This window comes from Cibotium barometz, chromosome 3 (genome assembly GCF_041138505.1).
Source record: "Cibotium barometz isolate CiBa-2024 chromosome 3, ASM4113850v1, whole genome shotgun sequence".
Classification (NCBI taxonomy): Eukaryota; Viridiplantae; Streptophyta; class Polypodiopsida; order Cyatheales; family Cibotiaceae; genus Cibotium; species Cibotium barometz.
This window is the reverse complement of record NC_141048.1, coordinates 11,771,162-11,783,472: the sequence shown is the minus strand read 5'-3', so window position 1 is coordinate 11,783,472 and position 12,311 is coordinate 11,771,162. Positions and strand designations below refer to the sequence as shown.

Sequence of the window (12,311 nt, the reverse complement as noted above, 5' to 3'; positions counted from 1 at the left end):
AGGGTGTAAATCTTTTGAGGATTTGCAAACAGTGAATGGACATTTGTATCCATGTTTTAAGGCTGCATGTGAAGCCAGAGGGATACTGGGTGGAGAGTGATGAGGAGTGGTATATGTGTCTACAAACATTGAGTATATGTGGCCACACAAGTATTCACACATGGGTAACTCTACGTTGCTATGTCACGTGTTAGATCATCCGATGTAGTGAAAGTGTGTGTAAAGCATATTGTGGAATACGAAAGTAGCACATAAGGTTCAAACGAAGTCTTCACAACTAATGTTGTCTACAAGGAGGTTTTGCAACGCATGTAGAAGAATGTAAATGTAAATGGCAGCCTACAAATGTTAGAGAATACATTTATACATATCTGTGTACAATGAAGTAAGCATTTGAATGTAGAATGTTTGCAAAGATGTGACATGTGCAATCTTTGTTTGCTTCTAGATTGCTTTTATATACAGTGCCATTATTTTATTCCTTGCTTGGCTCAAGCTACTGAACACACACGCACACACACACACATATACATAGAGTGTGTTATATTTAATATCAGGGATATATTGCTTAGGATAGATGTGGCAAGGAGATCATTTTTGTTTGTTTATGTGATGGACAAGATATTGAAGGTAAATTTTTTAAATGGTTGCTATACTATAGGTATTATTGTTTTCCAAAACCTATTTAATATTCATGTGGCTGAATGGTAGACCCTCCATTTTGGAAAGGACAAGCAACATCATCTCTAATTATCAAACTATTAGATATAAAAACTTTCTTTTTATGTAGCTTTTGTGTTTTATTTGATAAATTTATATTGTTATTGATACATTCTTTTTTTAACAAGGAATATCTTTATTTTTTAGAACCCAGATTATTGTTAGGTTTGTATGGTCGAGACACTCACAAAAACGAGAGCTTTGGGCTCCTTGGAATTTACAACCTAAGATTGCAGAAGATTACGGATCAACTTCATGTACGTGTAATGTTTGTGGACTATGAAAAGCCTGATAAGTTAGATTTTCGGTGCATATGTACTGGGCAATACATAATTTTCCGATTTGCTATTTACAAGCTTGTTCAAACGCCGTTCGCCTCAAATATTGATCCACCAAAAGAGTTTTATAAGGTTTTATCCTTATCCTTTTTTTTTTCTTCGAGAATTATATCTTCAATAGCTAATGTGTTTTTTTGTCTTGAATATATTTTGCCAGATGGAGGTGAGGAGTATAGGCTTCCAACAAGGAAAGATAATCCAGTTGTCCGCTGTGTTCATGTGTGTTAAGATTGTCAACATTTTTTGGGGTTGGAATGCTAGATGTATATTTATATGCCAAGTCTGGTGCTTTAGGAGTTCTATATAGATATATATGGCAAGCATGATGTGTTTATATATAAGGTTGGCAAGTTGAGGACCATGAAGTCCATCATGGGCTTCAAATATAAGGCTTATCTATTCACCCTCCTAGGACAGGCATTTTTTTTAATATATGGAATTGGTTGGAATTAGGAAGTATAACACAACATACACACCCATGTGTGCCACCGCTTGCGCAATGGGGGCTTGAACCCGTGCCCTTGGGACTCATGGGCAACAATCTCTCTCCATTGTACTAATTGGAGGTCGACAAGGACGTGCCGTCTATTTTATACACGCAAGATTACTCTTGCCCGTCATTAGGGACAGGTCATGCCACTAGTAGTGTTCAATACATACACTAGTTGGCCACTTCCAGTTAATATAATAGCTAGCTAGCGTAAACTGCCTAGGTGACCTCCAGTGGGCGAACTTCTAGCTCGTGTGAACAGGCCCTATCACAGTGGCATAAGTGCTGCTGCATACAAGTTGCTGAGAACGTCGCCACAACATCCATGCACTGAAGCATCCATGGTAGGGCACTTCCACGAATTCATCTGCCGTACGACCAGGTCCCCAGCCCATCGGGGTGATTTCGATGATACACTTCTTCAACCTCATCTCATCACTTTTTTGGAGTCGTTCCCAACATGGGACCATTACTTCAAAGGAGCCTAAGGCCTTGCCTCGACATCAACAAAGGGCCAACTCTCAAGTAGTTGTTCGGCTACTACGAACGAGTCATGTGGAGGCCTACTTGGTGGCTCCAGACCTTTAAAGACATGATGGAGACAACCTTCTGGACTAGATACCGTGTCTTCCATCGTGCACCTCCTGCTCCTACCTCGCAATGGGACTTCATCCGCACTTACTCTATCTACCTACAGATAGCTTCTTTGACCAGTTCCAAGGACGAACCTGCAATCGAGATGGGGGTATGTATGTATGTTAACCACTTTGGTTAACATGACCTTTCGCACGGTTACTATACCCTCTTTGTAACTCATCTTTTTGTAACCGTGCTAAGTACTCATTGTAAAAGATACATGGGATGATTGAGCTTACGGCTTGTGTAATGCCGGTGATGAGGATTTGATGTACATAAGCTAGGAAGACTAGTTTTGGGCCCCCATTTGTAATTGGGCGGCCGGACATAGGCCTGATAGTAGGCAAAGAGTTATGAAGCACTGGGCAATACCTTGGAAGGGGCCTGTCAGAGTGGGAGTAGGTGTAATATTGTTGGCAGTTAAGCCAGCACAGGAGCAGAGAAGGCTTGGGACCTTGGGTGTCTGAGATAAGGTGGGCACAGACTGTGCAGGTGAAGGAGTGAAGCATGTTGAGTTTTGGATTTTGTTGAAGGGTTGCAGTTTTAATTTATTGGGTCTTTAAAAATTAAAAGTATTAGTGGAAGTTCTGGATAACATAGTGAAGGTGACATAAAAGAATGAATAAAAAATGATTCTATGAGAAATAAATTTATGAAATGAAATATTTACATCAATACTTGATGTCCAAATAGATGAGGATCTTGTAGGAATGCAAGATAATGGGCATATTTTTTCATGTTGACCATTTTTTCTTCTTAATCCGTGATAGCAAGCTAGTTGTTGTTGATGATCCTTGCAGAAATAAGTTTGTCAAATATATGAGTTGAGATGTTCAACTGTCATATTTTAATTTGGTTATACAGTGTAGGACTGTTGGATAACTCCCACGTCAATGTCCTTGAGCCTTAACACTGCCTCGACATGGCCCTTTAGAGTGTGCAATTCTCGTAACCTGTAATGAAGACAATTGTTCCCCACAATAATGAGATGCAATTCATTAAAGATTGTTTATAGCAATGCTTAACTTATGATCAATGATCTACTCAGCAAGACATAAGATTTTTGGTGGATTTCTAGATTTTCAAACTTTATATAGTTGAAGGGAAGAAAAAGTGGTCATTAGGACATTTGTTCTTGCTTGCGCAATCAAAAGTGCACTAGTATGTGTGCATGCGCATGCGTGCTCGCATGTGTGTGCTCGTGTACACACATGCGTGCGCACACACACACATGCACTTATGTGTGTGAAACAACATACCATTATAGTAATATTCAAGTAAATTCAAACATTTCATAGGATTATTTTTTATAAAACATGTATTAGATTAGATTATCAAATGCATTAGATACATTAATGAATATTTAGACATTGAACATATAAATCAATTCTGATATACATATACATATACATATGTATATATATATATATATATATATATATATATTATATACACACACTAGTACAAATATACATTTTCTATTACCGAGAGAGAGAGAAAGAGAGAAAGAGAGAGAGAGAGGGGTTACAATTCTATATACATTTTCTATTACCGAGAGAGAGAGAGAAAGAGAGAGAGAGAGGGGTTACAATTCTATATAATCGATCGTGTTATTTACCTTGCAATCTCTGCTCGCCTCACGGCTTGCTCCGCCATCTCGTTGAGCTCGTAGAAGCTGCTCCTCTCGTTGAGCATCCTGGTGTTCTTAGGTTGCAGGCCATGTAGGGTCCTCTGTGCATGCGCCCACTTCACCTCCCGAGCCTCCTTCCCAAAGTCTTTCTGAGTGGTGAACGCCACCTATAAGATATAATGCAACCATAATCACCAAACAGAAAGCAAATCAGTCGATTTCACCCCAAACATATACAAATCGAACATCCGATGATCAAAACATTAGCATAGAAAAGTAGTTTTACAGCAGCTAATTACGAACCCTAACGCTGACTGGTCCTTAAACTTGATCATTATGAACCACAATAACCAGCTAATATATCGTATCTTTCATAATGAGCCCTAATCCTAACGAATTCTTAGACTTAATCTTGAGAATATTTGGGTTGGATGAAACCCTTCTAATTGCTGCTTCACCTTGCGTTCGATGAGGTTGCCCCAAGCCTTGCCGCTGAGCACGTATCTCACTGCAAACTTGATTAAGTCCAAGGGGAAGTAGGTCACCAGGTTGTAGAGCCAGATCACGCCCGCCCACTGCCATCCTATGCCCTCTATGTGGCAAAACGGCCAGGTAGCTCGCACCGCAATCACTGTCGCAATCTGCATCATAATTACAGGCTAATTAGAGTTGATTTAAAAGGTAGTTTTTATGATCACCGCGGGTCTATCATTATACAATTAATTAACGGTATGCAAGATAGGAGAAACATTCTAGATAATAACGCGAATTAGGGTAACGGGGGTTTAATTACCACAGTTGGGCGATTGGAGAAACACTCTAATAATGCAAATTAGGTTAATGAGGGGTTAATTACCAGTTGGGCGACGAGGAAAGCTATGGAGAGGAGAAAGCCAGGCCTTTCCAAGAAAGAGAATCCGCGGGAGCGAGTGACAAATATGAGTGCCTGGCTGATGATGCTAACTTGCAAGTAAACTGCAGAGTGTAGCTTGTCTGGAACGTCCCTAATGTTTTCCACACCAAAAGCTTGCTACAAATCCATTAGAAGCTACCCATCATTAGAAGCAAAAGACGAAATCCTAATCTGAGATTTAAGCTTTTCTTCTTAATTACTATAATCATCAATGTCTGCACATCAACTGACTTTTGGAGAACAAAAATGAGCATTCTTGGACTCTAGTATGTACACATTAATTAGAAAAAAAGGTTGAGCATATCTATACATCTACATTGAAATTATAGAAGACAAATCATTGATCTGGAAAGTTGATAAAACCATTGATACTGCATGACTCTAGGAGTTTATCAATCAAATTAACACTCTATTCATTGATTATCATTGATGACTCTAGGGGTTCATTTGATTTTAGAGGGAGGTTTTGGTGTGCAACCCTCGTGGGAATTTGGGTAAGAAAAATTCGAATGTGGATTTCTTGCTAAATTATCCTATAATAATTTAGCACTCTTATATTAAGGAAGGTCTAATTTACAAATCTTATATTAAGGAAGGTCTAATTTACAAATCTTATATTAAGGAAGGTCTTTTTTTTAAATGAGATTGAACAATAATCATGGGTGAGAAGGTTTAATTGCTTACAACAAAGAAGTTGGTGCCATGGGCAAGGTGGTAGAAGATGACAGTCATAACAGCCAAGTAGGTTCCAATGGCAACCCCTGTTGTAAAGATCTCTGAGAGCCTCCAGCTATCCGGGGTAGGAGATGGCTTCACCCTATCCTTGGATATGGTCATGATTGTCCCTTCATTAACATGAGAAATCTAATCAATGCCAACACTTTTTTGTCTCTCAGCTCTCAAAGATAATGGGTTTCACCTGATCTGACTGGAAATGCTTGTTTTTTAATGCCTATAATGCACCATTTTTTTTGTGGGGGGTATTTTGCAAGCATAAAATCTACTTCCCCATCAATAAATACACGAATTTTGCGAAATTTTGGTGATTTTTATGAGCACTTATTCATCAATAGAAAGTTTTGAATGATGATATATTAATGAGGGCCTGGACTATTGAGATGACTAATGCTGATGCTAAGATGAGAATCAATAGAACTAATTGAAAATCATAACATATTGACACTTAGTATATTTAGTGTTTAAGTTGATAGCTAATGGAATTGGATTGCTATTGGACTTTTAGAAATTGTATTTAATAATTATTTAGCTCACCGTCGTTCAAAATGGCAATGATCAGCACCATGAATGGAGGGAAATTGAACTTCCAGATGAGGGCCAACAGCATGAAACCGAGCTGTTGATATAATTAGATGTCATGATCAAACTTAATTAAAGACGATTATTGGAGTTAAACCATAGCTCGACTTTACTAATTTGTAGGGGAAAGAAACAGGTTGAGCTCTTGTTGTGTATGATCACGTACCACTATCCGAATGGTGATAGCCACAGCATAAATCTGCAAGTAATAAAGAGAATTAACATGCTTTTTCTGGTATATTTGGTAATTTTTCGGAGAGAGAAAGAGAGTATAATTTATCATTGATAAATCATGCAGTGTTTATGTATAAGCTCTATGATAATCTTGCTGAATCTGTGTTAGATACCATACTAGTGTACTCTAGAATGCTTAGTCTAATGATTTTATGAATAATTGCCGGGCTTGTTAATGAGTGATCTTTTGCGGATTGCATGACTTGATAATATAAGAGGGGTTACTTAGGTGTGACATTCTTTTAAAGAAAGAATAAGAAGAAAAATACTGTGTAGTTCTTCATTCTTTGGAAAATGGCTCGGCTGGTTAAGACAGCACTGATGATCACACTCAATCCAGGCTCAGTTAAGACAATATCAGATGCGCTTCGAGCAGCATCGGTGGCGTCGGCCACGGCGATCCCAATGTCAGCCTTCTTGAGAGCAGGGGCGTCGTTCACACCATCCCCTGTCATCCCACATATGTGCTTCTTCTCTTGCAGCCTCCTCACAATCTCATACTTGTGCTCTGCAAATGCAATTATACACCAGCAAACAATTAGCAGCATCCACATCATGCTGACCTTCATCAAATCAAAATACTGATGATCTTAATAGCTCTCCATCTCATATCCCAGCCACATTTCATCATCAAGTTAATATAACTGATGACCTTAATAGCTCTAATTCATCATCAAAATACTGATGATCTTAATAGCTCTTCATCATCAAAATACTGATGATCATCTTAGCTCTCCGTCTCATTCTCATATCCCAGCCACACCATAATCATAACAAACAAAAATCTTAGCTCCCATGTAGATTTAAGTTGAAGTAAGATGTACTACACCATCCTCAGGCCGGAGCTCGCTACAAATTCAAACCTTTTTGTGCGAATTCACAGATATGAATTACAAAAGGGATATCTCAATTTGTAACTACAAGTTCTATAGAGACTAGTGGGGGGGTTGGGTCATCTTAATCAGGAGTCAAGAGTTGCATGTAAGGGATAATTTCATATAATCTGATTACTTCAAAACTTTTGATCATGCTCAACTGTGGTAGCCTGCTAATTACGGCATTAGCTTACATGTGTTATACACTAATCAAGACGTACAGGACTAATTACATGAGCCTTGTATACTGATCACAAACATCCAGTTACCTATGTACAACTATTTATTATGACCTAATTACATGATCACGATCTAATGATGGGAAAAATCATAATACTTGTGCATATCACAAACACCATGTGTGATTAGAAAAGTGTGATTAGAAAGGAATTAGCTGCCCACCTGGAAACACTCCTGCAAACCCATCAGCCTTCTCAATGAGCTCATCAATGGGCAAATCTGCAATGGACTCATCATTGCTTTGGCCAAGCAGAGAGGATGAAGGGTACATGTTTGTGCCCATCCCAAGACGCCTTCCAGTCTCTTTACCAATAGCAAGCTGGTCACCTATAATATAGTAATTGTACAATTATTGCAATTAATTCATAGGATTGAACTCTTTCACATAATATAAGATTTTACTATCCAAACCTGATTGTAAACAATTATGTGAATTATCTGAACCCAAGCGTCGGCCTAGAGAGAATTCTTTGCTCTAGAGCTATTAATGTGATTAGTCCCTGGTTAAGTATTTGCGTCAAAAACAATGAAAAATTCTTATGATTAAACTCGCAGGTACTTCAAATATGAGATAAATATTCAAGCCCAATTACAAATGTGTGAATCATCTAAACCCATAATTCAAATTCATAGATACATATATATTATAATTGTATGTGCTTATTCAGAGGATATCACAACATTAGTTAACTGCTAATCACACTGTACTTAGTGAGAGTATTCTGCAATTGTCTGCCTACCAGTGATCATTTTACTAATCACACTGTACTTAGTGAGATTATTCTGCAATGGTCTGCCTACCAGTGATCATTTTAACGCTAACTCCAAGGTTGAGGGCTCGCTGAATAGTTTCTGCACTATCATGGCGAGGTGGGTCAAAAAGGGGCATCAGCCCAACAAACTCCCAAGGACCTCCTGCGCTCTCCTTAATTCCTTCTGGCACAGTCTACATGAAAAAGAAGATCGATTTAAAGACTCCTGGCTTTCACGTTATAAACACACACACAATTACTGAGTACAAAAAAGTATGATCAACAACAGTTAAGATTGATTAGTGGTAATAATCTCTCACTTGTCTTGCCACCGCCAGAGATCTAAGCCCACGCTCAGCAAATTTTTCTATGACCGAATGAACTCGGGACTCAATTTCTTCTTTGTTGTAAGCTAACGCTAATATCTGTGATTACAAAACACGAGAATGGTCACCTGTTGTAAGCTAACGCTAATATCTGTGATTACAAAACACGAGAATGGTCACCTGTTATTTTAGAGCCTCCAAAAAAGGGGGGGATTAAAAAGATATTAAATATCAATGAGTTGCATTTAAGCAAAGGTGGGCTAAAATCATTGGTTTTAGCAGCATTAAGCTTGATATTATTTACCTGTTCTGGTGCACCCTTGCTTATCCTGTGCATTTTGCCTTGGGCATCAAAGTAAGTGAGAGCAGTGCGTTTGTCTGTTGGATTGAATGGCAAGAAATGGACCTCACGAATGCCAGCTCTAGCCTGAATCCATCAGTTACCAAAAAAAAAAAAAACCACGTCTTATAATCACTCACTTTCATGAATAGTATGCAACTGTAATATTTATTCTATTCATTGCTCGCAACAATAATTTTCCTGATCATGATGCAATATAGCAAAGAATGCACTCTCAGCTTGTTTTAATCCATAAGAGGTTCCCAAATGCATGTACAGCACTGATTTTTTTTGAATCTAAGCATATGGTAGAGATTGATTACAAACACACTATTAATTTGTTTCAATCTACCAGAGATGCTGCAGTACTTGTTTCAATCAACAGAGGTCAATTCGATATAAATCATAACCTAACCTCCTTTGGATCAGATAGTGTCCCAACAATTGCAGCGTCAATGGCATCTTGGTTCTCAGTCCTAGATGCTCTTGCAGCCATCACAACCACTTGATCCTTCTCCACTCCCTTGGCAAACACCTGTTTCATTTTAGGTCAAGCCAGCCAAAAATTGAGAAGATTAATGTCGATGCACGTAATCACACAAAAACATATACATTGATTTTCTTGATCCAAGCTCTAATTATATGCTGATCAAGTTTGAGAGGCTAAAGATATATAAAGACCTCAATGAGACTTTTGTCTACAGTGAGCTTGTTCAAGGTTAGAGTGCCTGTTTTGTCACTACAAAGCACATCCATGCCAGCCATCTCTTCTATTGCTGTCATCCTTTTGGTAATTGCTCCCTGAGTCACAAAGGAAGAAGATATGGATATAATTAAAGGTGAAGCATATGATTAAAAGCCTTTTTATAAGGGCCTTAAATACATGAAATGAAAGTAAAGCAAGGAGGATCGAATCGACTGCCCGAATCTAGGAAGATGTGAGACACACACCTGTGTGGAGAGACGGTGAGACCCAATGGCCATGGTGACTGAGAGAACAGTGGGCATGGCGATGGGGATGCCTCCAATGAGGAGAACTAAAAGGTTGTCAAGCCCTTCCCTGTACTTAAAATGGCGAATTGGGAACATGACTATGATCTCAATCACCATGCCTGTTGCGATAGAGCAGATGCAGAAATTCCCGATGGCTGTGAGCACCTGTTAATGTTGCAAGCTTTTCCAATTACCATAGGAACCTAATTAGCTGCACTAGGCAGGAGCTTATACAGTAATTAGCTGCTGCAGGCAGGAGGTTCTTGCTTCCTCTCTCTCTCTCTCTCTCTCTCTCTCTCTCTCACACACACACACACACACACACACACACACACAATGTCAGATTTGCTAAGATCAAATTCTAATAGTTTAGGTTATATATTATACCTTTTGGAAGTGGCCAACTTGATTTGTGGTGTCTACAAGGTGGGCGGCCTTTCCAAAGAAAGTGTGGACACCAGTTGCTATCACCACAGCTTCAATCTCACCCTGCTTGCATGTTGATCCTGAGTAAACTCCATCTCCGGGGTTCTTGGTGGCTGGTAGCGACTCCCCTGTGAGTGCCGACTGTTCCAATTCACATCAAACAAAACATCTCCATGAGAATAATCCCCAGCTTCATCTATATTACAGTGCAGCAGATCATTAATATATATATATCCCTTAATTGCATATTCATTAAGCTGTACGCATGGCATAAATTTCGATGCAAGATCTTGCTCATTAGGCTAATCAGTTCACCTGATCGATTTTCAAAGGATCACCCTGCAGGAGGCGAGCATCTGCCGGAATGATATCTCCAAGTTTGATGCTTATGATATCCCCCGGCACCAACAAGGAGGCATCTTCATCTACCCACTTGCTATCACGTAGAACCTGCGCCATTACTTGATTATATGAATTAAAGCAAAGCTTCACATTGAAAATGCTGTTGTACTGATCTCTATAATTGCATTAGAGGGCCTGTATTGATCACTGATTAGAGAAACCATTAAACTGCTATTAATCACCTTTGCTCTCGGCGCCAGCCTAGCCATCAAAGCAGCTGCAGCATTCCCAGCATTGTTCTCCTCTATGAAACTAATGGTAGAGTTTATGATTAGCAACGTCATTATTCCAAGAAAGTCTGGCCAATCCGGGTCTGGTTTCTGCAATATAATTAAAGTCTCAACAAATTAATAGCTTTGATTTGATCGCACCAAAATGATTAATTTGGTTATTTATCGTTGGAATATTGTAGCCTGACCTTTGTGCCTATGTTCGTGAGGACAATTGCCATGATTGCGGCTGCCTCCATGACCCATGACAAGGGGTTCCACATGAAACCAAGAAACTTCAAAAATTTGCTCTCCTGCAGTACCACAGATCAATTAATTTGTCAGTTTTAGTCTAAGATTGATTAATTGCCTAGACGTAATTTAAATGTAGCATTTTGTCACTGCTGATTATCTTTCTTTGAGTTAAATAGTGATTTAAAACGCCTTCTTTTACCCACACTTTTCTCTTCGAGCTTGTTGTAGCCGAACAATTTTATTCTCTCTTGAGCTTCTTCTGATGTAAGGCCTTCTTCCGAGCATCGCAGGTTCTCAAATACTTCCTCAACTGGAATGTTTTCCTGCATTTAATCATCCACAGCTTCATGTTAGCGTAACATAGTTTTTTAATAGAGTGATCAAACCCAAAAAAAAAATGCTAATCCATGTTGATTACAGCTTACCAGATCGACTGTCTCTTTATTAATTGCGTCGAGGCTGGCCGCTTTTTGATCCATCGCTGCAGGATTCAGCTGCTCTGATCACCAATTAAGTATAATCTGGGCTTGTTGGGGAGAAATATGTTCCAGATTATAGATAAATTCTAACAAGGATGTTTCAACCCAAAAAGAGAAAAGCATTCAATGGATTAAGGCGGCAGTAATAAGTGGATGAATTAATGACTTTGCTTAGTCAAGCGCGTAGTCGATGACAGATCATTAATGATAATATAATCAAAGTTATATCGTGATCAAAACCGAAATTTATTGAAGAAGAGTCAAGACTACAAAGGACTGGAGAAGTGGAAGGGGGGTGATCTATATAATAATCAACGATCTTATAATTATAATTGTGTCTAGCAGATCGACCTGATGGAAACGTTAAGGTCTAGGCCAATCAACAATGCTGATAGATTGATTAGCTGGAGGATTAGGATTGCTGCTTAGATTGATAAACTAAGATTAGGCTCAGCTAAATGGCTATGGAGATGATGAGCGGGCTGGGCGGATTCACCCAAGTCCTCTCTTTTGGGTTTTGGCCACACTCTTGATGGCTTGCGTTTGCGTTCATTTGTACTCTCCACCGGCTGCCGGCGGTGCCTTCCCCACGAGCCACGCGCCAGCTGCGCGCCGTCAGTCAGCGCTTGGCCGGCCGTTCTCCACCCAAAGTATACATCAGCCCAAAGTATATATTAGCCTTCCGTCTAAAGTTTAAACCTTTCATTTTCATTATAGGCCTGCTCATAAAAGTTTG

The 12,311-nt window shown here is 39.2% G+C and overlaps 1 protein-coding gene across 1 annotated transcript; it reads right to left on the bottom strand.

Annotated features, from left to right (window-relative positions):
• Positions 1 to 2,790: 2,790 nt before the first annotated feature.
• Positions 2,791 to 12,087, bottom strand: LOC147639715 (plasma membrane ATPase 1-like). Its single transcript, XM_086773107.1, has 21 exons — positions 11,522 to 12,087; positions 11,300 to 11,419; positions 11,051 to 11,155; positions 10,815 to 10,952; positions 10,546 to 10,680; positions 10,192 to 10,371; positions 9,763 to 9,969; positions 9,493 to 9,612; positions 9,227 to 9,346; positions 8,776 to 8,898; positions 8,466 to 8,570; positions 8,195 to 8,339; positions 7,556 to 7,720; positions 6,548 to 6,786; positions 6,211 to 6,243; positions 6,000 to 6,081; positions 5,412 to 5,572; positions 4,671 to 4,844; positions 4,273 to 4,455; positions 3,803 to 3,981; positions 2,791 to 3,137 (listed from the first exon to the last, which is right to left on the bottom strand). The coding sequence occupies exons 1-21, from the start codon at positions 11,573 to 11,575 to the stop codon at positions 3,041 to 3,043; spliced, it is 2,865 nt and encodes a 954-aa protein (XP_086629233.1). The 5' UTR covers positions 11,576 to 12,087; the 3' UTR covers positions 2,791 to 3,040.
• Between the last annotated feature and the right edge of the window lie 224 nt (positions 12,088 to 12,311).